Source organism: Trifolium pratense, linkage group LG5, assembly GCF_020283565.1.
Source record: "Trifolium pratense cultivar HEN17-A07 linkage group LG5, ARS_RC_1.1, whole genome shotgun sequence".
Classification (NCBI taxonomy): domain Eukaryota; kingdom Viridiplantae; phylum Streptophyta; class Magnoliopsida; order Fabales; family Fabaceae; genus Trifolium; species Trifolium pratense.
Genome location: NC_060063.1, coordinates 49412478 through 49434722, shown reverse-complemented (window position 1 = coordinate 49434722; position 22245 = coordinate 49412478). Strand labels below are relative to the sequence as shown.

Genomic DNA, 22245 nt, shown 5'->3' with positions numbered 1-22245 from the left:
TCTCCCAAGGAGTCAACAAATTCTACCCCGTTTCGTCTAACATATGGTCATGATGCTGTGTTACCAGTGGAGATCTACTTACAGTCTATTAGAATTCAAAGACAAGTAGATTTACCAGTGGACCATTATTGGAATATGATGTTTGATGAATTAGTTGATTTAGACGAAGAAAGGCTAAGGGCACTTGATACCTTGAGTAGACAAAAGGAAAGGGTAGCCAAGGCTTACAATAAAAAGGTTAAGTCTAAAGCTTTCGATGTGGGAGAGTTAGTTTGGAAAGTGATTTTGCCTATGGATAAAAAAGATAGAATTCTAGGCAAATGGTCCCCAAATTGGGAAGGACCTTTTAAAATAACACAAATATTTTCTAATGGTGCATATGAGATTGAGGAATTAACTTCAGAAAAGCGAACATTGAACATCAATGGTAAATATTTGAAAAAATATAAACCAACGCTTTTAGAAGTTAAGATAAGCACAGAGTGAAATAATCGAAACGGATTTGAAATGGCATAAAGCAAAATAAAGTGCCATTAAAGGCTATTGTCGAAGTTACAAACTAAATAAAAGTACAAACCGCAGAAAAATAAATTGTTCGAGTAAGAAATGGACAAGTAAAAGTTAGGGTACACATTTAGATTTGAAGTCTATGTAATGATCCCTAATGAGACCAACTTCGACTTCCTGAATCTTTATTGCATCCTCCAAAGATTTTATTTCTTCCTTGATCACTGCAGCATAACTAAAATGGGAAATCCCTTCCTTTGCAGCTTTTCGAATAGATTCTTGAGTAGTGGCAGCAACTGTCTCTTCGATCTTGGCTTGTTTAGCTTTCTCCTCAAGAATCCTTTTCTCTCGATCAGCAATCTCTGTTCGAAAGCTTTGGATTTCTGCTTCCCATTTAGCAATGTTGTTCACGCACTCTTGAACTGGTTGCTGAATTTGAGCCTTCATTTGATCTACTTTCGACTGTGAGGCCATTGCCTTTTCAAGAAGTGCATCATAAGCAGCTTGTTGACCAGAAAGTTTTTGAGAGTTGCGCTTCAAGTTCTGCACTGTGATGGCAAACTGGTCCAAGATAGATTCGAGTTGAATCACTATTCCCAGAATTGCAAGGTCAGTGTGAGGATTATGCAGCTTATTCAAGAAAGACTTATACTTGAAAGCATTAGCAGGATGCTCTTCCACCGATGCCAGGATGTCTCCATTGATGAAGTCAGTATAGAGTTTGGAGATCAGGGAATCTTGTCGAACGGAAGAGTTGATTTCTGAGTCTGAAGCAGTTGAATTGCTTGGCCCACTCGAACTTACTGGGTCAGAAGCTTTCTTTGAAATCAGGAGCTTTAATGCTGCTTCAGGGTCATCTCTTTGAAGGATAAAGAATTCCTCTTCTGGGAGCCCAAGACTGGCTGATAGTTTTGAGGTAGAGGTTTCTGGAAGAATATCTGATCCCCCAGCCTCTGCTTCCTTCATAGCTTCAGAATTGAAGTCTTCTTCTTCCTCTTCTGAAGTTTCTCCTTCTTCTTCTTCGACTACAAGAATGGGCTTTCCCCATTCCTTGAAAGGAGAGGTTTTGCCATCAGTTTCAGCAGAGTTTGGTTGGTCAGGATGATCTAGATTCGTTGCTGGTTCGATCTTCTCAGAAATGGTAGCCTCACTATCTTTGAGGGCATCACTACCAGTCTTGTTTGATTCGTTCTCCTGAAACAAAAGCAGAGTATCTGAGAAATTTGCAGAATTTAACTAGTTTAAGAGAAAAGAAGTGCAAGGCAATAAACTTACTTCTGGAATAGTTTCTTGCTGGAGAGGGGAATTGGGTTCTTCGAGGGCAACATCAGGCATGGGAGTATCACTTGCAACTTCGATCTCAGGAGGAGTCTTTTGTTGTTCATTTGAAACTGAAGGGTTAAGACTTGCTGCAGGAGGATCACTGGAGGACTTGGATTTCTTCTTCTTCTTTTTCTCCCTGGTTTGATCCTCTGAATCCTTCTTCCCTTCTTTCTTCCTTCTTCTTCTCTTTTCTTTCCTTCTTTTCTTTCTTTTCTTCTATCTTTCTTTCCTTTTCCTCATCAGTAGGATTGTCAGTGGTTTATGGAATGCTTGTTTCGACTTGAGCAGGGGGTTGGTTTCTCTTTCTTTGGAAACTTTGTTCTTCTTCTTCTTCCTGTTAATAGAAATCGAAACAATGCATATTCGAAATAAGATGATGGTTGTTAAGAAGAGAGTTGAAAGTAATTTAGAAATGGGTTTAAGACCTGTACCTCTTCATCTTCACTTACTATGATGATATTGGGTTTTGGCTTCTTCGAGGGGCCAGCTTCAGCGGAGGTGGTGTTGGTAGATCTTTTTCGTGCCTGGGAAAAGAAAGTTTGAAAGGGTAAAATAAAAAATAACTAACAGAAAATAATATAAAGTCTTGATTCGAAATTACCTTAGATGGTTCTTCAACCATTTCTGCAGTTTTTGTCACAGGTCTTTCTTTAACTTTTTTCACTGTTTCGACATCTGATTTCTTGGTAACTAAAGAAACAGAGGCAAAGTTTAGATCGAAACAGTAAAAGAAATGTATGGCAAAAGCAAAAAATGCATATACAAAAGTAAATGACCTGTAGCTTTAACTTGCTTTTCAATCCTGTTTATCTGAGCTTGAGTGAAGCCACTTTCCAACCTCGAGATAAGTGTCGAATCTCCTAGATGCTTGTGGTTGAAATAGTCACTCCACCATTTGGCAAATTTTTGTGTACAGAAGTAAGAGAGATTGAAGTCAAATGGCTCGAAGCCATAAACGTGGTCACGACTAACCTTCATGTACTTGTCATACAAAGTGGAAGTCACAGTGGTCCCAATGTTTACACCGATTTTTGGTAACGTAAACATAATTATCCATTGTTACTTTAAGACCTGGATAAAAGTCCTTCTAACTGCAGGATCCGATAAGAATCCTTTTTTTGAAGTGTTCGTTCAAGTCTCGGGATTTATGATGTAATTCATGCGTCTTTAAGAACAAAATCATTGTTCTTTTTAGTGTTAGAATCGCATCCAACAACTTTTAATAACAAGTTGTCTCACGACAACGTAATAGAAAAAATACTCAAGTGAGTATTGAAAAGAAAGAAAAATAAAGAAAATGAAAAGGAATGCATAATTGCAAAAGAAAAGGGAAAATAAAGTAAGAACAAAGCAATATATTAAATTGCATGAAATGTAAAGGGTGGTTGGAATCCATTCCTATGCACTCCTTTAACCCGTTTGCTCCGTGGCGTGGGCATTGCAGAGTTTTTAGAAAATGAGATCCCACCCTTTGTACATAGAAGTTACAAATATTTATAGAGAATAGAAAATAACTTCCTACATCTAAGATTTTGACAAGTGTCTTATTTAATAACTTCCTATATCTAAGATTGACACATGTCCCTTTGAATAACTTCCGATAACTTCTTCGTAGGAGTTGTTTGCTTGATCGAAGAACCATGTCAATATTCGACTATTTTAATGACTTCTTCCGATGTCATTAAAACATATATCACTTCTTGTTGAAAATGAAGCCTTTGACAACAAAATAGTTTAGTCGAATTCCACTTAATATGGCTAACTTCGACAAATCATGTTCTATGCCTGATCAAAATGAGTTTTTTCTTCTATTCAAATTATAACACCAAGTCGAAACGAATATTACCAATATTATAATTTTGGTGTCAACAGAGGCCCCCAAAAATGTTGTTTCTCGAAGAAAGTGAGAGGAATAACATTTTTAATCATGTCATAAATTTAGAGAAAACACTTAATGACCTCTTTTGAAAGAAACATGGCCAAATTTTAGAGAAGATGATTCGGACTTCATCATCACATTTTTTTTATGTCGAAAGAAACATGGTAACACTTTACCAATGTTTTGGTCAAAACCTTAATAAAATGCTTGGTCGATAACATCATTCTTAGAATGAGATAAACAATATGAAAATTCGACCATATCTACAATATCTCTCGACCCTGTTTGGCCAATATTTCGATTATCTTTCCATACTTGATAAGATCAACAAAATTTGGATCACTTTACCAATTTTAAAAACAACTTTCATCTTAACATCATGCATGGCAAAGCATTACATCAAAATTTAATTTGAACATTCAAGATATCGGTTTCTCAAATATCATGGTGTAAAATAACCATTTTTACTACGGTTTCAAAAACCGTTTCTCATAGCCACAATTTGATTCACAATTTTCCCAAAAATATCAATATTTTCAAAAACATTGTTTGGCTTAGAGATTAAATTATCATTTTCAAACGCATAAAGCATTGATCAACCCTAAACTTGAAACTCCACGCTCACCGCACCAATTTGTTTACACCGATTTTTGGTAACGTAAACATAATTATTCATTGTTACTTTAAGACCTGGATAAAAGTCCTTCTAACTGCAGGATCCGATAAGAATCCTTTTTTTGAAGTGTTCGTTCAAGTCTCGGGATTTATGATGTAATTCATGCGTCTTTAAGAACAAAATCATTGTTCTTTTTAGTGTTAGAATCGCATCCAACAACTTTTAATAACAAGTTGTCTCACGACAACGTAATAGAAAAAATACTCAAGTGAGTATTGAAAAGAAAGAAAAATAAAGAAAATGAAAAGGAATGCATAATTGCAAAAGAAAAGGGAAAATAAAGTAAGAACAAAGCAATATATTAAATTGCATGAAATGTAAAGGGTGGTTGGAATCCATTCCTATGCACTCCTTTAACCCGTTTGCTCCGTGGCGTGGGCATTGCAGAGTTTTTAGAAAATGAGATCCCACCCTTTGTACATAGAAGTTACAAATATTTATAGAGAATAGAAAATAACTTCCTACATCTAAGATTTTGACAAGTGTCTTATTTAATAACTTCCTATATCTAAGATTGACACATGTCCCTTTGAATAACTTCCGATAACTTCTTCGTAGGAGTTGTTTGCTTGATCGAAGAACCATGTCAATATTCGACTATTTTAATGACTTCTTCCGATGTCATTAAAACATATATCACTTCTTGTTGAAAATGAAGCCTTCGACAACAAAATAGTTTAGTCGAATTCCACTTAATATGGCTAACTTCGACAAATCATGTTCTATGCCTGATCAAAATGAGTTTTTTCTTCTATTCAAATTATAACACCAAGTCGAAACGAATATTACCAATATTATAATTTTGGTGTCAACAGGATTAAAAAATAATAATAATTGTTTTAAGTGAAAATATTGAACAAAACTTTTGTCGGACAATTACCTAAAAAAAAAAACTTTTGTTGGAAGTTATCTTATCACTTTATTACTCGTTTCACTGTTTGATTGTATATATTTGCTTTATTTTATGACTAAGTCTAGATCGTGCATTTTCATTCCTATAATTTAAGCTAATTTTGGTTTTTGTCTCCATAATTTGAACCAATCTTGATTTTTTTCCTCCGTAACTTAAGTGAATTTTAGTTTTCATCCATGTAATTTGAGCGAATTTTGGTTATCATACATGCCAAGTTAGCATCTCCTAGACACCCAGCAGTGGTCAAATTAGCACATTCTTGCCTTGTCAGCATTTTTGTGTGACATGACCAAATTAATCACGAAAACGAAAAGAATATGAAATTACAAGGACGAATAGAAAGAATTTTTTTTTTGTTGGGATTAAGACTCAAATTCGCTAATATTACAGAAACCAAAAACACATTTTACCCGTTTTTTATTGTTATCAAACAATCGGAAATATTTCGAATGTGTGAATGTGTCCCTTTGACTACAGTGAAGCCACCGGTCTCAGTTTCATACTAGTACTCTTGAACAGACAGTAATGGTCCAACAAACAGTATGAAAACCCTGCTCATGCCCTCTAGTTCTTGTTGTTTCTCATAAAGGCATCTATCTATCTATCTATCTCTACGATACAAACTTAAAATCATCACTTTTACACCTTTCATAAACCATCCAATTTGTCTTGGATAGGAAGGAAGGGTTTTATGGTAATATCAAATCTTAACGTGTGGACCAGTCCCACCCAATGTCACACTCTAGACAGTGATCTTCACCGCTCTGTTAGATAAAGCAATTATGGTCATCATTAACGAACCTAATTCAACGGAGTACTTGCTAATTTAAATATGTCACGAATTTCCCTACTTTTTTGTGTATCAAATTATCAAAATATATATTGTCGTGACCTAATAATATAGTCAAACATTTCATGTATTTCTTAAAACTCATCTAATCTTAAAAAAATAATATAGTGAATTTGATTATCCAATGATCAAATTATTCGGACAAAATGGTAGATCATTGAAAACTTACACATAAAGTGAAGAAATTGGATTCGAATCATTCGACATTTCTACCAATGTTTTGTCTCATTGTTATGATCATAACATTGACACATTTTATGATCATTTTTGGTTTTAGTATCAACTTTTCTGTCCTTAGACATGGTTTTTTAGTCTTTAAAGGAGTAAAAGTTTATTGTTTTCTAATTTGTATGACTGGAAAATTGATGTCAATTGCCAAACATGATAATTTATGGTTAAATGAGTGTTAAATAACCGATTAATCCAAAAGCTTAAGCTGTTAGGATAGAGTCACATTAATGGTTTTATATTATTTCTAACACGTCCTCTCACGCAAGAGTCCACTTGGGCTTGAAGCGTGGATAATGCAAAGGCTCACCTATCATATGCTTAAATTCCACTTTTTAATTTGAAAGTAAGGAGAGCGGAGATTCAACTCTAGACCACTTAGTCATAGAGGCTCTGATACCATGTCAAATAACCGATTATCCCAAAAACTTAAACTGGTAGGATAGAGTCACATCGATGGTTTTATATTATTTCTAGATTTTTTTTTTATACAAATGGTAAATGACATTTGACTCATTCAAAAAGTGATTCTAAAAGGTACAAAATTAGTCTTATCAAGGTTTTGGATTGCCTGCAATTAAGGTAACACACATACAGAAACTAAGTAATTATATGAACCCTTTAATCATTTATTAGGCAACTTCCTCACAAGTCAAGACAACCTGTATAGTATATGTATGTAGGACACATATACATTGAATTAAGCGTTTACAACAAAACTTCAAGTCAATGTTAAGTTTTGAACTCTGTATCTAAAATGCAACCACCATGTTCTGGAAGAACATCATCATCACAACAACAACCATGTTTCAGTAGTTGTTTTCTATCTCCATTTCTTGTTTCTGAGAATTCTCATGATAACACTTCAAACTCAAACACTGTCAATAGAACAGATGACTTAACCTCAGCCACTTCCTCAAGTCTGTCCCCAAACACACATTTCACAAACCATGAATCTCTTCCACTTTTACATGAGTCATACAATAACTTTATCAAAGCTTTCCCTCAATTTTCCACAACATGTGAAATAGACGAAATTCGAGAACAAGAGTATCATCACTTGAATAATAGTCTCTCCAATATATGTTTCGATTATACTGGATATGGCCTTTTCTCTTATGTTCAGCAGAACCAAAACTCCGGTTCAATTGCCTCGTGTTCTTCTTCTTCGTCTACTCGTTACTTGAACTTGGAACAATCGTTCTTTGATGTATCAATTAAGTCGATGAATTTGAAGTCACAGATACTCTACGGTGGACATGAGTCCGAAATAGAGTCGAGAATTAGAGAAAGAATAATGACATTTATGAATGTCTCCGAAACCGATTATGCCTTAGTTTTCATTGCTAATGAGGTATCTGCTTTTAAACTTGTAGCTGATTCATTCCAATTTCAATCAAAAGGATCAGAGCTTCTTACTGTTTATGATCATAACAATGAGGCATTGGAAATGATGATTGATAGCTGCAAAAAACAAGGAGTACAAATTTTATCAGCAGAATTCACATGGCCTAATTTAGGAATCGAATGGCGAAAACTAAAGAAGATGATAACATGTAAAAAGGAGAAGAGGAAAGGTAGTTTATTTGTATTTCCACTTTATTCAAAGGTTACTGGTTCACCATATTCATATTTTTGGATGTCTTTGGCACAAGAAAATGGTTGGTGTGTAATGCTTGATTTATGTGCATTGAGACCTAAAGAAATGGACACTTTAGGTATGTCTATGTTTAAACCTGATTTTATGGTTTGTTCATTTTACAAAGTTTTTGGTGAAAACCCATCAGGATTTGGTTGTTTATTTGTCAAAAAATCAAATCTTTCTTCTCTTAAAGATTTAGGAAATGCTACAAGCATAGGAATTATAAGCATTGTTCCTACACTTACACAATGTAACACGTCGAATTTTTCTCGTCAAAATGACACTGAAAAGTCAAACTTCAGATTACCAGAGTTCTCTACTCCTGAAATCCAAAAGAGTAAGACTAAAAAAAAGCAGGTCGAGGTCGAGGTAACATCGTCGTCAACATCAGAAGTTGTGGAGCTACAAGGCATGAACATGAAGGATGAAAAATTGGAAATTGAGTGTAGAGGATTAGACCACGCACACAATGTGGGATTAATAGTGATTAGTACAAGAACAAGGTATTTAATTAATTGGCTTGTTAATGCATTAATGAGTCTTCAACATCCACATGATGAAAATAGATTTTCATTAATTAGAATATATGGGCCAAAGATAAATTCTCATCGTGGACCTACCATTGCATTTAATATATTTGATTGGAAAGGAGAAAAAATTGATCCAGCACTTGTTCAAAAGTTAGCTGATAGGAATAATATCTCTCTAAGTAGGTCATTTTTGAAAAATATCAAGTTCTTAGATAAGAACCAAGAAGAGAGGGAATGGGCCTTGGAAACAAAAGCAAATGAGGTTGAAAAGTTGGGCCTGTCCAAGAAGAAGAAAAGCCCAAATGGGCCTGGGATATTGGTTTTAACAGCTACTTTGGGCTTCTTGACAAACTTTGAAGATGTTTATAGGTTTTGGGGTTTTGTTTCTAGGTTCCTTGATGCTGATTTTGTGGAGAAAGAGAGATGGAGATACATTGCTCTAAATCAAAATACTATTGAAGTTTGAATTTGTTGTTACTTACTATTTTTGCTTTTCTGGTTTGTCATCAAACTCACATTGTTTATGGTCATATTATTTTGGAATAAAATTAAAACTCTTGAAGATTTAAGTTGTATATTACATTTTGCTTGATAAATTGGGTAACTTACCCTTTAATTTCTGAATAAGTACTTGAACCTTCTGTCACCATTGTTAGCAGCCAACACTCGGTGGGATTTAGTCCCACATCGGATAGATAGGACTCTTGAGAAGAGTTTATAAAGAGGAGGCAATCATCGCCTTACAAGCCGATTTTGTAAGGATGAGTTAGACCTCGATATTGATGACATGGTATCAGAGCCTATCAGGTCTATCGTTGGGCTTCCGACATCGTTCACGCTTCAGGCCCATTGGGCCGGGCTGAAGCGTGAGGGGGTGTGTTAGAAGCCGGTTTTGTAAGGATGAGTTAGGTCTCGATATTCGTGACAACTATATCCCACATAATACAAATAAGATGTAACAACACAAGCACTTAGTAGGGAGTATGCACTATACACAAAGTATCTGCAAACAATGAAGCTAGAGAAGGAACACAAAAGCCTAATTCTTTTTCTTCATTAGAGCCAGACTCGTATACAATCTTAGAATTTAGAGTTTATTCAATCCAACAAAACCAACTTGTAAAGTGAAGACCATACCTCCTATATAGATTCCGTTCCGGTCTTCATCATAAAAGAGCGCAGATATCTCCTCCAATGCCTCTACAACTGAGCTCCTTATTTGAGATGAATCAATGTGTGTGCAGCTGCAAGTATTACTGTAATTGTTCACCTTGGTGCTGCAATTTGTAGCATTAATTTCCGACATACATTTCCCCGCAAGATGTTGCTCAAATTGATGGAACGAACGTTGGCTTCCATCCATGGATCTCCGGTCTTGCGATACGATATAATCAGGTCTTGATCACCTGTTATGTATATGTTGTTTATGTTGCCATCTGGATGCCATAACAAGAGATCTTTAAATTTAAATGGTGTAACAAGTTCTCGGTGAAAGTTCCATACGGAAACTGTTCGATTTTTTAGAGTAAGGAATAACCGATTCTCGCACAGAAAGATAAATGTTGATGGAGTCATAAACTCAGTTCTGCTTATCTCTATCTTCTGCTCAAAACTTGCTAGATCAAGAATCTGAAGGATCTCATTTTCCTGCTTGATTGGAAGCTTTTCATTGAATTGCACTATGAAGTCCACCTTGATGGATATAATCTTGAGTGGAATATAACCACTTGCTCTATTGAAGATAAATAACATGATGCCAGTGTTGTTTTAGTAATTCAATCTTAGCCTAACAGAAGTTAGTTAGGTGTGTGTTGGTTAGAATAACTAACACTTAGGACAGTTACTTGTTTAGCAAGGTAACTAGTCTAGGCGGAAGATAGGCGCATATCTTTGACAGATAATAGGCGCACGATAGGTGCAGCTCTAACAGTCAGGACTGATTTTTATCTCTTGAAACATTCCTATCCAAAATCAAGCATAGCAAAGTGAGATCAAATTTTGGCACGAATATCATCATATTCCATAAATCAAGGCCATTGTAAAGACTCAGACTTATAAAAGCAAAACTATCATCCGGCTTGGCCCTCATTAAGTATTCAATCCTTGTTGATATGCATTTCTAAGAACTGAAGAATAAACAGACACCGTAATAATTGAGTCATTTTTCTTGTTGTAGAAGAGGCTGGTGATGACTTCTTCGGGGCAGACATTCATAAAGACCAATATGAGCAAGAGCAATGGCAGCAACAATCTTAGTCCTTTTCATAAAAAATGGCAAGAAAGGTGAATGAGAAATTTATCTATAGGGTCAAATGGATGAGTAAAGGCCAAGAGAGGAAGGTTGGAGGAGCTAATTCTTGAAGAATTAGAGGTAAGAGAGTAGTTATATATAGTTTGTGGGTGATTAAGAGGGGGGAGAAATCACATTTCTCTTTGCCCAAACCCTCTCACCATTTTTGCTCAAAAGTTAGTAACTTTATGAGTTTTCATGAATCAAACTGCTTCCTTTTGTAATGATTTCGTGTTATCCATGTTATGTGATACTAAAAGTACATGTTGATGGTTTCAATTTTGAGAATCAAAGTATGTTCATATGAAATTGTATGTTTTGAGTTTTGAATGAAAAATATGAATAATCTTTGATTGGTGATGTTTTTGATGTTTGTAAGAGATAAAACTTGTACTTCTATGTATGATAACATGTTTATAACTTAAAGGAAACACCTTTTTAGAACTGGAACACGATTTGATGATTCTATGATGGAATATGAACGGACACATAAACAGAGCACGCTGTTTGCGACATTTTCGCCGGGCGACTATGGGCGAGGGTCAGCGAGGTTGCTCGCTGAGACTCGCCGGACCTCGCTCGATTTGCAGAAATGTTCTGTTTTTATCGCCGGTAGCTCGCTAGGTCTCGCCGGGCGAGATTAGTCAGACTTGGAAATTATTCTTTAATTGATTTGATGTTGATGATGGCTTAATACATAAGGTGTTAGTTCTTATGAATGATTATGATGATAATGATGCTTTCATACATAGGTTATGAATTATGATGGATGAATATGATGAATGATGATGCTTTCATACACTTGTTAAATATGTATAATGATATTGATGGTGAATTATAATGGGTATGTTTAAGGTGTATATGTATGAATATGCTTATATGTGTATGAAATAATAGATGGTGAGTTGGTGATATCATGTGTTATTACATGAAGTGTTGGTGAATATATATAAATTAGTTTATATTGATGAAATGTCGTGACACGTCATTCATGCATAAGTTGTGTCAAATTGATGGTGATAATAGATGGTGAAGGGATTCTTGTATCCTATATAGATGGTGATATGGTACCACATGTAGATATGTCTAGGAACATACATTAAGGTGTCATTAGATGCATTAGGAAGGTGGGTCTTAATTGTGTTAATGTGATGGTGTGGTATTTGGATAATTGTATACTAATTGAGTGTACATATATCTTGTTGATTGTAGACGATGTAGATAAGATTATGGATATAAATGGATGATATGTACATGTCTTGTTGATGGAGATGAATTGCTATTATATGTATGTTGGATATATGAATAGGGATTGAATATATATATATATATATATGTGTGTGTGTGTGTGTGTGTTGTATATGTTGGATTGGATTAAATGTTAGTATTTTACTTTCACTTGTTGAATGCCGATTATATGTAGCTAACTCTCTATTTTTGTATTTGATGGATCGTTGGGCGATTTAGATTCTCAGGCTTGAGGATTTGTTTTGCTTTAGGAGGAGTATCCGGCATTGTTGCTAAGTATTCGGGGTGAGGAGTTTAGCTATTACTCTTAGTATAATACCCTTGTCCGTTTGCTCTGATGGTTGTAACACCATGTTGGGATTTATTTATATTGGGTTATGCCTAGTGTTGTTTGAAGCTTGTTTATTTATGATGATGTAAGGCTTTATGCCAAGTACTTATTTATCGATTTGCTTGATGATAAGACTTATGTAGGTGATTATGTGGATGTTGATTTATTATGATTGTTGAATTTAATGGATATTTAGTTGGTGACTTGTTATGATTTCCAATATTTGAATCATGATATGAATGAGCATATTTTAGTTATTTCGCTGCAATGAATGTGATCTAAGCATGAATTATATGCCGTTGCTAGATGTTTAATTTGACGTGTAACGCTCTACTTGTTCTACATGTTTATTATTATTTATTTTGGGTAGAATTAAGTAGGGTGTTACAATTGCTATAGACACGGGTTAATTATGTTGGAACAAAATGTGTTTTGATACACACCCTTAGTTTTGATGATAACAAAGTATTAAATGGACAATTGATATTACTAATGATTAAATTAAGTGTGCAGGAAAATCTTAAGGTTATATCAAGAGCACACTTGATTTATGCTCTGAAGGAACCTTATGGAAGTCTGAATCATTACACTCTGAAAGAGTTCAGAAGCTAAAACGTGGTCAGAAGCTGAAAATGGATCAGAATGTCTGCAAGATTTCAGAAGCTTAAGAGAAGTTCAGAAGCTCAGAGACATTCAGATGCCTAAAAGAGTTCAGAAGCTATTTGTTAGTCAAGAGTTATTCAGAAGATGAAGACGTTCAGAAGCTGAATTACGAAGGACTATCAGAGGCCAAATATTCAAATTATCAGAGGCCAATTATTCAAGACCAACCAGACTTCAAGACATCAAGGTTCATCAGAAGCAAAGAGAATTCCACTGGTCATCAGAAAGGCTACATCAACTATTCTTCTTAAGCCTGATGATCTCTATAAGGTCAACTAATTACAACGGTCATAAAGGATGTGATCCTACTCTCTCTAGGAGCTAGTTGTACCTTATTACTGTATTTGGACAGACAGTAAAACGTGAAGCTTAACTATGAAGAAGACGTGGCTCTGTTTAGAGTATATTCAAAAAAGCTACAGTTGTCCATCTACAACGGGATTCTACAACGTCTCAATATATTTCTTCACTCATATATATATATATATATATATATATATATATATATATATATATATATATATATATATATATATATATATATATATATCAGAAAGAAAGAAGTTGATGACTAAGGAACATAACTGATATTCATCTCTCAGAATTAAGTGAGAATTTGAAAGCTAGCTAAAGCCTCTGAAGTTATTATCTTGTAATAGTTTTAAGCTTAATAGTTAGTATTACTCCTGCTTGAGTAATTTGGAAAAGTCTCAATCTTTGTGATTTGAGCAAAAGAAGTCTCTTAGTCTTGTGTGACTTTGAGCAAAGGAAGTCTCTTATCTTGTGTGATTTGAGCAAAGAAGTCTCTTGTCTTGTGTGACTTGAGCAAGGAAGTCTCTTGTCTTGTGTGACTTGAGCAACGAAGTCTCTTGCTTGTGTGCTTGAGCACTAGAATTGTAATCTTTGTGATTATAGTGAAATCCCTTGGAAGTGCAAGGGGACTGGAGTACTCTCGTTTTGTGAGGGGAACCAGTATAAATTCTTGTGTCTATCTTTCTCTCACTCTCTCTTATTTACTCTTCCATCATTCTTTTAGATTCAAGTTGTTTGTGTAAAGAATTCCGTTGTGCTTAAAGACTCTGATAGATACTATTATCTAGAAAAGATTTTAAAATCTAAAACACAATTAAACCCCCCTTCTTGTGTTTTCTCCCACGCACCTTCAAATTATTGTCCATTGTTTCTCACTTCTTATTCTTCATTAATACACAACCTTCATTGTTCCTCCAAATCTTTACACTATGCATTTAATTGGTGGCCTGAAATCAACATTGAAATATTGGCTAGGGGTTTCTAAACTTATTGAGGTTCAAACTTAAAGGTAAATTTCGCATTCATGCATTACTAGCTGCTAGTTTTGCAGGCTTCTAGCACGCAAATCGTTCGGTTTAATGTTTACCGCATTACCGAAGTTTCCTGGACAAGAAGTTTCCTAGACAACTACTGCATTGGCTTATTAAATGTTGTATAATTAGGGGTGTTATTATCATGCATAACATTTTTTGAACAATATTGAAATATTAAATATATTCTTTAAATAAAAATGGTAAATATCATAGTGTGTGTGATAAATAAATCCCTACCCTAAACCTTAAGCCACCACACTAGATATCACCAACATGTACATAATCATAAGCTGAATACACATGAACATTAAAACATATTGTAAAAGCAACCAACATAGGAACCTCCCTTCCCCTTATAAGTTATAACGGACAATCCGGCATAAAGAAAAATAAATAGCAAACCAAAAGAAAGTCTTCACAAAATTTGAGAGAATCAAATCACAGCCTCCAGCAAAAGAAGAAATCAGGTTTCCATTTTTAGACTGCGGGAACATAACCAACCTCGCCATCTCACGTAATGTCTTGTAAAGTTGTGATACACCTGAGTTGCATTTCCGTCTTCAATCTTTGTTAGTCCCTCAAATGTCTTGCAATAGAAATAGTAGATATTGAACTAGTAGCACCACTGGTAAAATCTGCGTTGCCCCTGATAAATCGTAAATTTCAATTCAGTTCAGGAAACAGATTATGAAATACCTCCAAAATAAGTCTATCTGATAATTAAGAATCAAGCCGAGACAAAACAACTAATAAGTATGATATGATATAAACTGATAAGTTATAAGCTCATCAGAGCGTGTGAAAAATAAACTATAAACTAGTAAAATAAGTTTTAAGTTCTTTTTCAAAAATTGTTACCAAACAGAACTTTTAACTTATAAGCTATAAGGTAGTTTACTGTTAGACAGAGCCTTCCCCACGTTTAACATACTCCCTCTAGTCTTATATATATGCAAAAATTCAAAAAAAAACACCCTTTAAGAAAGTAGGTTAAGTTCATTGATTGAAAAGAAAAAATATCTTATTTTCAATTATACCCTTCTTAGAAAGTGTAGAATATTACATTTATTGGGTGATTCAATATTTAATTTAAGGGTAAAATTGGAATAATGACATAAAACATAATGATTGAAGCAGACTTTTGTTTATATTTGAAACTTTTAATTTTTTTTTATATTTAAGATCGGGGGAGTAACCAATAACCATGTGTGGTTGCTTGAATAGTAAGAAATTTAGATACTTTAAACAAATAGTCAAATGTTTGAATATCTTTTTTTTGAATGGTCAAATGTTTGAATTTCTAACTCGTGTATTGAAAAAGTTCAGCCTGGAGAAGAAAATTTACACCGTATGTCCAACTTTTTTAACAAAGATCGGAAAAACAATACTAACAATATTGGTAAAAAAATCAAGTTGAGAGTAAAAACTAGACTTTAGATTCATCATTTATCTCCTTGTGTCATGAAAAAACACTAATCACATGTTTAAAATGTTAGTTACGCATATGGAAATTTCTCTTCTTTTATATCCCAAAAATCTTAATTTGCCCTTCAAAAATTTGAAATTCAGAAACAAACAACTTCGGTTTATACGAACCGAAGTATTTGAAACTTTGGAAAATGTATTCCGCTCAGTCAATTATTCGATAAATGTATTCCGAGTGATTGCTATAGAGACACAGGGTTAATTATTGTCCATTGTTTCTCACTTCTTATTCTTCATTAATACACAACCTTCATTCTTCATTAATACACAACCTTCATTGTTCCTCCAAATCTTTACACTTTGCATTTAATTGGTGGCCTGAAATCAACATTGAAATATTGGCTAGGGGTTTTTAAACTTATTGCGGTTCAAACTTAAGGTAAATTTCGCATTCATGCATTACTAGCTGCTAGTTTTGCAGGCTTCTGAAACGCAAATCGTTTGGTTTTATGTTTACCGCATTACCGAAGTTTCCTAGACAGCTACTGCATTGGCTTATTAAATGTTGTATAAATTAGGGGTGTTATTATCATGCATGACATTATTTGAACAATATTTAAATATTAAAATATATTCTTTAAATAAAAATGGTAAATATCATAGTGTGTGATAAATAAATCCCTACCCTAAACCTTAAGCCACCACACTTGATATCACCAACATGTACATAATCATAAGCTGAATACACATGAACATTACAAACATATTGTAAAAGCAACCAACATAGGAACCTCCCTTCCCCTATAAGTTATAACGGACAATCCGGCATAAAGCACAAGGAGTGCAAAGTACAGAAAAATAAATAGCAAACCCAAAGAAAAAGTCTTCACAAAATTTGAGAGAATCAAATCACAGCTTCCAGCAGAAGAAGAAATCATGTTTCCATTTTTAGACTGCAGGAACATAACCAACCTCGCCATCTCACATAATGTCTTGTAAAGTTGTGATACACCTGAGTTGCATTTCCGTCTTCAATCTTTGTTAGTCCCTCAAATGTCTTGCAATAGAAATAGTAGATATTGAACTAGTAGCACCACTGGTAAAATCCGCGTTGCCCCTGATAAATCGTAAATTTCAATTCAGTTCAGGAAACAGATTATGAAATACCTCCAAAATGAGTCTATCTGATAATTAAGAATCAAGCCGTGACAAGATGAATCAACAAGCAACAAAAATGATTAATAAAAAAACCAATGGAAACAACATGAAGTACACCAAAATCGTCCTGTGTCATACATCCTGTGTCATAGCTTTGCAGAACATCCATTCAAACTCAAATATGGAAACTAACAAAACAACTAATCACCCCAAGAAACCACCTAATTTCCAAACTAAGGTCCACACCCAACTCAAGAATGCCTATTCGATCCTTGACTACCAACCACAGATGCTAAATCCTGCTAAAACTGGACAGAAAGTTTTAGAACTCCGAGCAGGGGAATATATCTTGTTCAAACCTGCACCTGATACAACCTAATACTGTGTACAAAACTAAAACCTTACTTGTTAGTAAAAACAAGCGCAACCTGTTGGGTCATTACACCAATCCGAAAATAGATAGGGACTGGCTCTGTGTTTTCGCCAAATCCGAACAGCGTGAACTGACCTTTGATTAGAACCAACATAGTTAAAAAATCAACTTTACCACCCATTAAATAATATCACCCTATTACGACATTCCCTTATAGACCAAATAACTGCAGGCACAATTAGGCCAGGAAAAAATTATTCCAATGTTAAGTTCCCAAGGAGGAAAAGTGCAAAACTACATATAAAACTGGAACATGCCCCCTGGCATCATCAACACCTAACTAGTTGAAGACATCAACAAATAATCTGACACAAAGCTACAATAGCAGCCACGAAGTGGAGACCCTTCACCAGCTCTGGATTAGACCCCTTGATTGATCCATAAAATTCAATATTTGCATTTTGCACATAAAATCAATTCAAAAGTTTAGCATGTAAATTCAAAAAAAAAAAAAAAAAAAAAAAAAAAAAAATCGCTCATCTAGAAATGCTTGAATTGCACAACAAACCATAGCAAAATACAAATAATTCAATTTGTAGAAAAACATCAACACCAAACTATAGCAAAATATTCACAGATTGCAAGTTGAATCAAAATAGAAATCAAGTTTGACTGCTAAATTGTTATCTTTCCGATTCCAACCAATGAAGCAGACCATATCGACAAATATCTACAAGTAACAGAATACAGTGGTCAATTAACTAGTTCAATTCGGAGAATGATGTATGCGGTTTCAAATTACATCCTTGTCCACACACACTACCTCTTACTCTCTTATATATCATAAAAAACATAAAACTCTCATGCAAATGCTGAGCATGGCACGAGAATCTTATCCAAGTAGTGTAATTCAAGGCAAAGCAATACAAGTTAAAACTTGCATTACACAATAACTTAAGCAATACAAGTTAAAACTGACAAGTAACTTGCATCATAAATTTCTCAACGAGTTAAATCTCAACAAAAAAGAATCTTAATTTCTCAATAAGTTAAATCTCAACAAAAAATTGAGCAATTATCATGCACAGCCTGATAAGGAATAAGTTAAAAAAGTAATTTCTCAGAGAAGTAAATCTTAACAAAAAAGATCTTACATTTCAGGTAAAACTTGTAAGAAGGCATCCATAACGCGAGAAGTGTTTCCTATTTTTGTCGCTCAAAGGAAAACCAGGTGGAATTACTATCTTTCTCAAGGATGGACTTGATACTACCATTGAGGCAACAACACTAGCATGCACTTTGGGACAAAACATCAAATTAATCTCTTTGAGCTGCGTGCAACCTTTTACGACGTGCATCACTCCCTTCCTTGTGATATGAAGGCAATGTGGCAGAACCAGTTGCAAAAGCCCGCGACACCTCTTTGAGATTACACAGAGTGCTTCATCATCAACTATTGTACTTGTCAAATTCAACATCTCAAGCTTGGGAACATCAAAGTGGATTCCAAGTGACTTAACGCTGGTACAGCAGGTTAGGTCTAAATGTCTAATCTTAGGACAATTCCTTAAAACCTGACCAATACCTTCTTCGGTTATGAAGGAGCAACAGCTGATATTAAGGCGCTGCAAATTAGGGAAAATGGCAGCTAACATTATGATATTTTCATTTTGTAGCCGTGGAGTGTAACCTAGAAAGAGATACTTGAGTTGAGGGTTTACAACACAATCCTCCATCAAAGAATTGTGATTATCAAAAAGTATGAATTGCATGTTGATCTCGACAAGTGAAGGACAGTTCCTAACGAGTGTGAACAAAGATGAATCTGTGAGCATGCTACAAGTACCAAGGTTTATAGACACCAACTCAGGAAGTAACAAAGACAAATTGGCAACACAAGTATTATTTAAAAAATCAGTGTCTTTAAGATCTAAATGCTGGATACGCTGACACTTGGATAACAAAAAAAAGATTCCAGAATAAGTATAGCCGGTGCAATGTAGGAGTGCAAGCCTTCTCAAAGGAAGACTTGCCATTGCAATAGAGGATAGCAACTCATCTGAGATATGCCATCGCGCAAATTGAATGGAAGTCAAATCCTTCAAACTTAGCAACGAGTGGATGAAATGTGAAGTAACGTGTTGACGATGAATACTTTCAAAGTATATAGACCTCAATATTGGTCTCTCGCTTAGAGCACAAGAAACGCCTGCTGTAAGCCGTGGACAGAAAACCGTGATAGCCTCTTGCAGACACTTACAGTTCTTAAACAATTGGAAAATCAATTCATCGTTGAGTTGGTGATGATTAGTAAGATTAATTTTGCGGAGTTTGAAAAGTGACAATGAAAGAGCCTGTATTCCAACAGAGTAATTGACTAACTCCAGGGGGTAACTAAGATCGAGTTCTTCGAGAAAAGGAAAACAATCAGCGATAAGTTTGAGATCAGTGTCATTGATAGAACGAATTTTGGAGCAAACGAGTGAAGTCAAAGTTGTAATCTTTTTTGAAAAAGCTAGCAACCCAGTTGCAGGAATAGTTTTATGGTTGGAGATATTGAGGGATCGAAGGAATTTGAGTGGAAAACAAGAGATTTGAGAGAGAATAAGGTTGAGATTGAGATGAGAACCTTTGTAGAAGTATAAGGAAGAGAGATCGATTGAGATGAGGTTAGTGAATCTTTGTAGTAACCGAGGAAGGTGAAGGAGAGTTGGATTCAAGATAGTGATAGATAATTTGTGGCGGTTGGTGATGGAGAGGAACTGTTTTGAAGCCATGGAGAGAGACTTCAAGTAGTAGTAGTTCCCATTGTCGTCGTCGTCGTCGTCGTCGCCGCCGTTGTTTTTGAGGAAACTGAAAATACGTTCCCAGCAATCATCAGGCAAATCTACAAATTGTTGTGAACATGCTTTCAGAGAGATTCTCTGCCTTTTCATTGCTGCTTCATAAATTAGGTATGGATGAATAGTTTAGGGATTTCTCTATAAATAACAAATCGAGGAAGAAGAAGATATACTTGATTTTTTTTTTTGATTTTTTTTTTTTTTTGGTAATATTTTTGATCTTTTCATAAAAAAAAATATTAACTTCAAATTAGTATATTTTTTAAACAACATCAACTTCAGTCCAAAAAAAAAAAGATAGACTAAAATTTAAAAGTTGGATTTTTTTCCTCTCTCTCTTATCAATATATATATATATATATATATATATATACATGTAGAGAGAGGAAAAATATTTAATATGATCAATTAAATAAGTCACTATTATATCTAATATGATAAACTAAATAGGTCACTTTTGATTCGAGATCAGAAGTTAGTCTCTGGTGGCAACTTTTTGGGTTGGGTTGATGTTTCTCTGGTGGTCTGTAAGCCGAGAGGTTTATTTCTAAGTATGGGAGGGATTAGAATACCTCTATTAGGTGGGGTTTGCTTTTGTCTTTTTAGGTGTTCCGCTTATATACGACACATCTGCTATGTAGTTCCACTCTCAAAGGTCTTTGTTTGTCTTGTGCAGTGACCCGGTTATTTATAATAATATGTTTGATGTTCAAAAAATAAAAATAAAAATGAGTCACTATTATAAGCCACTAGGTCTGGTATAGTGGTGGAGTATTTAGGTAGAATGCATAAAATTTTAGGTTTGATTCTCACTAACAATATTTGTAAACAAAAAAAATCACTATTGTCATTATGCACAACAAAAAAATAAATCAATATTGTTATGAATATTATTAGTGGATGTCCATATAAGTCATTGGCCCATATAATTGGCCCATTATGTGTACCTATATATAGAGACTATGTATCAGTATATTGTAACTCTAATCCTAGTGATGAATAATACAGACTCTTGTTCTTCTCTCTTTCTCTCATCTATCTCTATTATTCTCTATTCTTGTTATTGTTTAGAGATAGTTTTATAACACGTTATCAGCACGAAAATTGATTTGTATCTCATCATTTTTACATCTTCACTATGCAAAGTGAGTTCAGTTACGTAGCAATTGCATCTTTTCATTTAGACAATCATTGTGTTGTCTATAATTCTCAATAGACTTTGGTTCATGATCCTCATTAACTCTTATCACAAATAGCGCTATATTATATATAAAAATATCGTCAACGTTGACTTCCTTTCGGTTCTATCATATTCCATTCGTGATATATTCATCGAGATCTCTTTATTATCATAACTTTCAGGTACCTGATAAGTTCTTCTGGAACTGAAAAATGAAGTATGTCAAATGTTCTTTTGAAATTTTCATATCCTCACTTGGGTCATCTTTCTTTTTAGCTCCTTTCTCATTTGAGGATTTTTATCATTGGAACCGATTGGCCACGCTTCAAGGTGGTTAGACTCATTTGCAATATAAGATAGTCCAACGGGGACATCCATTTTGATTGGAACATTAGCAGCTGATAGTTAATTTCATAAACTTTGCAAATGATTTATCTTTTGAACTTTTGGTTCAAACTACTTTATATGAGGATCAAGATGAGATAATAATAATAACAATAACAATTTATTTCAAGTGATTCCTTTGAACTTCTGGTTCATATTTTCCAGCTGCTTATTCTCTCCCCTAATATTGAGAAAATTAATTCATCACTTGATAATTAGCCTATCGGGCTGTAGATAAGTCTCCAGTTTTTATCTCAAAAGGCTTTATAATAGTTGGAGATTCATATCAAATATATTTTCTCAATATTTTTTAATAATTCATCTCAGTGCAATATATTGGAGCAACTTGAACATATCAACATATCCAAAAATGCTTATATGAAAAATATTAGGTTATAAACCTAAACTTAATTGCAAATTAAGGGGAGAACTTTCATATAATAACTTATTGGCTTG

The 22245-nt window shown here is 34.4% G+C and overlaps 2 protein-coding genes and 1 pseudogene across 2 annotated transcripts; 1 reads left to right on the top strand and 2 right to left on the bottom strand.

Moving 5' to 3' along the window:
• The first annotated feature begins 6961 nt into the window (after positions 1-6961).
• On the top strand, positions 6962-9125 carry LOC123887281 (molybdenum cofactor sulfurase-like). Its single transcript, XM_045936567.1, has one exon. The coding sequence runs from the start codon at positions 7134-7136 to the stop codon at positions 9012-9014; it is 1881 nt and encodes a 626-aa protein (XP_045792523.1). The 5' UTR covers positions 6962-7133; the 3' UTR covers positions 9015-9125.
• Positions 9126-9575: 450 nt separating this feature from the next.
• On the bottom strand, positions 9576-10300 carry LOC123887283 (annotated as a pseudogene).
• A 6172-nt stretch (positions 10301-16472) lies between these two features.
• Positions 16473-20451, bottom strand: LOC123887280 (F-box/LRR-repeat protein 2-like). The gene is made up of 2 exons (XM_045936566.1): positions 18537-20451; positions 16473-16968 (listed from the first exon to the last, which is right to left on the bottom strand). The coding sequence occupies exon 1, from the start codon at positions 20316-20318 to the stop codon at positions 18540-18542; it is 1779 nt and encodes a 592-aa protein (XP_045792522.1). The 5' UTR covers positions 20319-20451; the 3' UTR covers positions 16473-16968; positions 18537-18539.
• Between the last annotated feature and the right edge of the window lie 1794 nt (positions 20452-22245).